This window comes from Gossypium arboreum, chromosome 10 (genome assembly GCF_025698485.1).
Source record: "Gossypium arboreum isolate Shixiya-1 chromosome 10, ASM2569848v2, whole genome shotgun sequence".
Taxonomy (NCBI): domain Eukaryota; kingdom Viridiplantae; phylum Streptophyta; class Magnoliopsida; order Malvales; family Malvaceae; genus Gossypium; species Gossypium arboreum.
In genome coordinates, this window is record NC_069079.1 from 22,313,501 (window position 1) to 22,317,418 (window position 3,918).

At 33.9% G+C, this 3,918-nt stretch overlaps 1 protein-coding gene across 1 annotated transcript; it reads right to left on the reverse strand.

The window, feature by feature from the left end:
* Window positions 1-539: 539 nt before the first annotated feature.
* Window positions 540-1,721, reverse strand: LOC108488484 (uncharacterized). The gene has a single exon (XM_017792758.2). The coding sequence runs from the start codon at window positions 1,598-1,600 to the stop codon at window positions 812-814; it is 789 nt and encodes a 262-aa protein (XP_017648247.1). The 5' UTR covers window positions 1,601-1,721; the 3' UTR covers window positions 540-811.
* Between the last annotated feature and the right edge of the window lie 2,197 nt (window positions 1,722-3,918).

Genomic DNA, 3,918 nt, shown 5'->3' on the forward strand with positions numbered 1-3,918 from the left:
TAGAATCAAGGCCATGTCTGCCCTACTGGTTATGACCTTGGTTGACAATATATATTTTTAAACAATGTTGATGTACCTCCCAATATGATATTCGCTATTTTGGTTTCTCCGCCGCTTGTTTTCTTGCATTTTTAACATACTAAACACTTAAATTTTTAGTAAATACCCAACGTTGTATTAATTTCACGTATTAATCAATTAACTATTCATTATGTTTGCATTAGAAATTGTATTAAAGTATAATAATTAAAATATTATCGATTTAAACATTAGAAATAATTAATTATTTAGTTAATAAATATTATATTCATGTCATGTGTAAATATATTTTTGATGTAACTATTTTAGGTTGAATTCTTATTTTGATTACATTTATACTGATTTATTATATAAAAATATAATTTAATTTATAAGAAAAATATTTTAATAATTTTATAATTGGATTTTTATTCGATTAATATATGATAAGTATGGATAAGAATAAAAAACATTACATGATTGGCATGAGTATTAAAAGTAAATAGAAAACGGTGTCCAACTTTATAATTGATTACAAGCCCATAAAGGCTACCAAAATTGGTTGCCGTCCATTCCACGAATTAAGAAAAGAAAACCATAGAACAACACTATATAATAAAAAATAATTTTTAAGCTTAGATTAAAAATAAAGTAAAATTAATAAAAATTCATGCAAAAAAGTAAATAATAATAATAATAAAACACGTTGATTAATTTTCCTGGCTATTTATAATTATATTTCAATAACTTTTTGCTTTTACAAATTTATAAAAAAAAGTTTTTTTTTTTTTTTTTACTTAGGAGGTAAATTTCTACCTAAACCGTGAACATTAGCAAAAATTCCAACCAAGTCCTTCCGGTACGGCAAATACGACCGCCGTTTATCTCCTTCCTTTAACGCCTTATTTCTCATGTAAAAGATTTCGTGCGCCGACGCTTTCTCAACTCTCTTCATCTTCGTGGCCGTTACTTCACCATCACTTTTCTTCTTCACCGTCTCCGCCGCCGTCGCTGTTTTCTCATTTGCCTTTTCTTCATGCTTTTTCTCTATCGTACTCTTATGATCAAAATTCAAAAACAAAGACGATGAAGCCGAGACTTTGCCGTCGCTGTTGCTTCTTTTAAGAAGATCCTTTATTAATCGCCACCGTTTCGTAGATGATGATCCTGTGGATTTGCTCTTCGTACACCTGTTCGGCGATGATGCTGGTGATTGCTTCGGTTTCCAAACACAATACGTTTCAGTTGGCAGTGCTTCAAGCTCGTCCACCTCCGACGACGACGATGACGATGGAAGATCTCCATCGCTGATGAACAGATTCCTCAACGGAATCCGAACAGCCTCTTTCACCTCATCATCTTTACCCTCCTCCTCACCGCTCGATAAGAGATGGCGATTGAAGACTGGAAACAACGACGTTTCTGGACTCTCCCCTAGTTCAATAGAGAACTCGAATTCTTCATCATCCGAAACGCCGGTGCTTTCTCGGCAAACCGTGGCGGCGATGTCACCGAGTTTCTTATCGGAGTAGTAGCTGTTAAAACTAGGGGAAAACGACAAATCGGAGCTATCGTTCTGCATTTGACGCGTCAAAAAATAGAGGTGAGCAAAATGAGATTTCAATATTTGAAGTGTTTCTCAGAAGCCCATGAATCTATTTATACATCCACGATAAGAAAGCGGAGGGTAAAACTTTTTTCCTTTATTAAAGGAAAAAATCCCACATCTTTAACTGTTATCATGTGTGAATAAGAATAGCAACGCGTATTAGATTTTTGGTTTACTTAAAACTACTTTACTTTTATACGTAATATTAAATTATTAAATTTATTAATATAATTATATTTTGATGTATTTAAATTTTAAATAAAGCTGATATTTGTGATTTAAAATATTATTTATGTTAATATATATATAAATTATTTCATCTATAATTCATTAAATACAAAGCTTTTAAAATTTATATCCTGTAATTAACTCATAGTACTTTCTCTTTTCCTTCTATGAGATTGGATATTAATGAAGTAATTCTTTGAAACGAAAATTCTGCTTATTAATTTCTACCAAAAAAAATTGTACTTAATTATTAATTAAACTGAATCGGAAATAAATAATATTTGTTTTAAAATATATTAATGTCAAAATCCAGCTTCTCAAATCTTAATATATTATTAAATATATCAATTGCCAGTCATCAACTAGCAGACCCCAAATCAGGTTTTTGTGACTTCTAGAAGTTTGTATTTTTTTAAACCAAAATTGCATAATAAACGTCGGCTTTCTAGAAGGAAAATCATTCGCAAAGGAAACCAGCGCATGCATGACGTTGATCCATAAATTTTTTTTCAAAAAAAAAAAGGGGAAAGAAAACTAGTGTACACTTACTAGATGTTTATTTAAATATTTTATTTATTTAATATTTCTCAACCGATGCCATTGATGTGAAGGTGGCGAATTTAATATTTGGTAGTTTGTACCGCCGGCGTCAGTCCACCCATTTTTATTACAAGGTAGAGACGTGAATATGGTGACACCTTCAATTTTTGGCCGTCTTTATAACCAAGCAGATCCCGGGCAGCTATTTGGTAAGGATATGGAGTTTGTTGTTACCAAGGTAAGTGCACACCAAGTTTTAGTTATTGGACTGTTGGGTTCCTCAAATTATATCGCCATACAATAAGAGATCTCTAGTGTACACCAAATCGGATGAGGTTTTGGATGATGTTGTTAACTTTTCTACCGATGGTGCAGGCGGAGTGATGGTTGAGTCAAGTGGAGCTAGAAGGATGATATTTCGTGTTGCTAGGGTGGGTATTGATGTCAATGCCCCATTCTAACGGTAATCCTCCTACAACGAGCAAGCTAGGTAAAGAAATTAAGTGGAGCTACCATTATGTTGATTCATTTTTCTTCCACTTAATTGTTTCTTTTAGTGTTGTAGCATTGTTGCAACAAGAGAACCTGACAGGAAGGTCCTCATCACTGATGAGCATAGATGTGAATGAGGTTATTTTGAAGGCTTTGTGATACGAATCGTCTCGGGAAGAGTCGAGTCGTATGTAAATTGCCCGATCGTCTACGAGAAGTTACGTTAGGTTTAGTTGAGTTGAAGGTATGGTCAAAGTAGAAAGAGGGGTTCGAATGGAATGGTAGGAATGAAAGGGTAGGAACAAAAGGATATGAACAAATTGGTCGGTTTAGGTTCGATTAGGTAAAGAAGAGAACGGGTTTGAACTACTAAAGGTACTTTCAAGAACCAATACCGAAATGGTATCGACCCGTTGATTAAGCCTTTTGAGTTCGGTTATAGGTTTGGTAAGGGAAAACCTCGACCCACTATCTAACAAGATAGGAACCTCGGTATGTTAAACACCACACTATGAATAGTGATAAGTTCGGGTACAACAAAGAACACGGTTGACACAACTAGAACACTAGGAACGCCAAACGAATCTTTGAACGAAATATAAGAAAAGCATGCCTCACAATTTCGGCAACATAACATTAACAAAAGTTTCAAAAAGTCCTTTACATGAAAATTGAACAAGTATTTATAAGCCTAAGTCTAGGTAGTCGGTTGGCCTTTCATGCTTACATATTAATTAAAGAAAATTCTAGAAAAATGACCTTTAATGTGCATGTCTAGATTCGGCTATGGTAATAGGAAATGAATGAATCTTCATGCTTAAGAAAACTCAAAGTGAATGCATGATGTCCAATGGTCACTTGTAGGTTCGGCCAACCTTGTTAAATGAAGCAATGTTTGGCCAAAAAGTATGAATTAATTGTGGACACTCCAAGGGTCATCATATGTGTGAAACTGAATGTTGAAGAGTCTTCTAGTGTGAACAAGGTGAACCGAATAGTCTTGCCATGTGAACATAGGTGTGAACGAATTA

Excerpts from the sequence above, each read along its gene's own strand:
- LOC108488484 (XM_017792758.2), bottom strand. The coding sequence starts at position 1,600 with ATGCAGAACGATAGCTCCGATTTGTCGTTTTCCCCTAGTTTTAACAGC.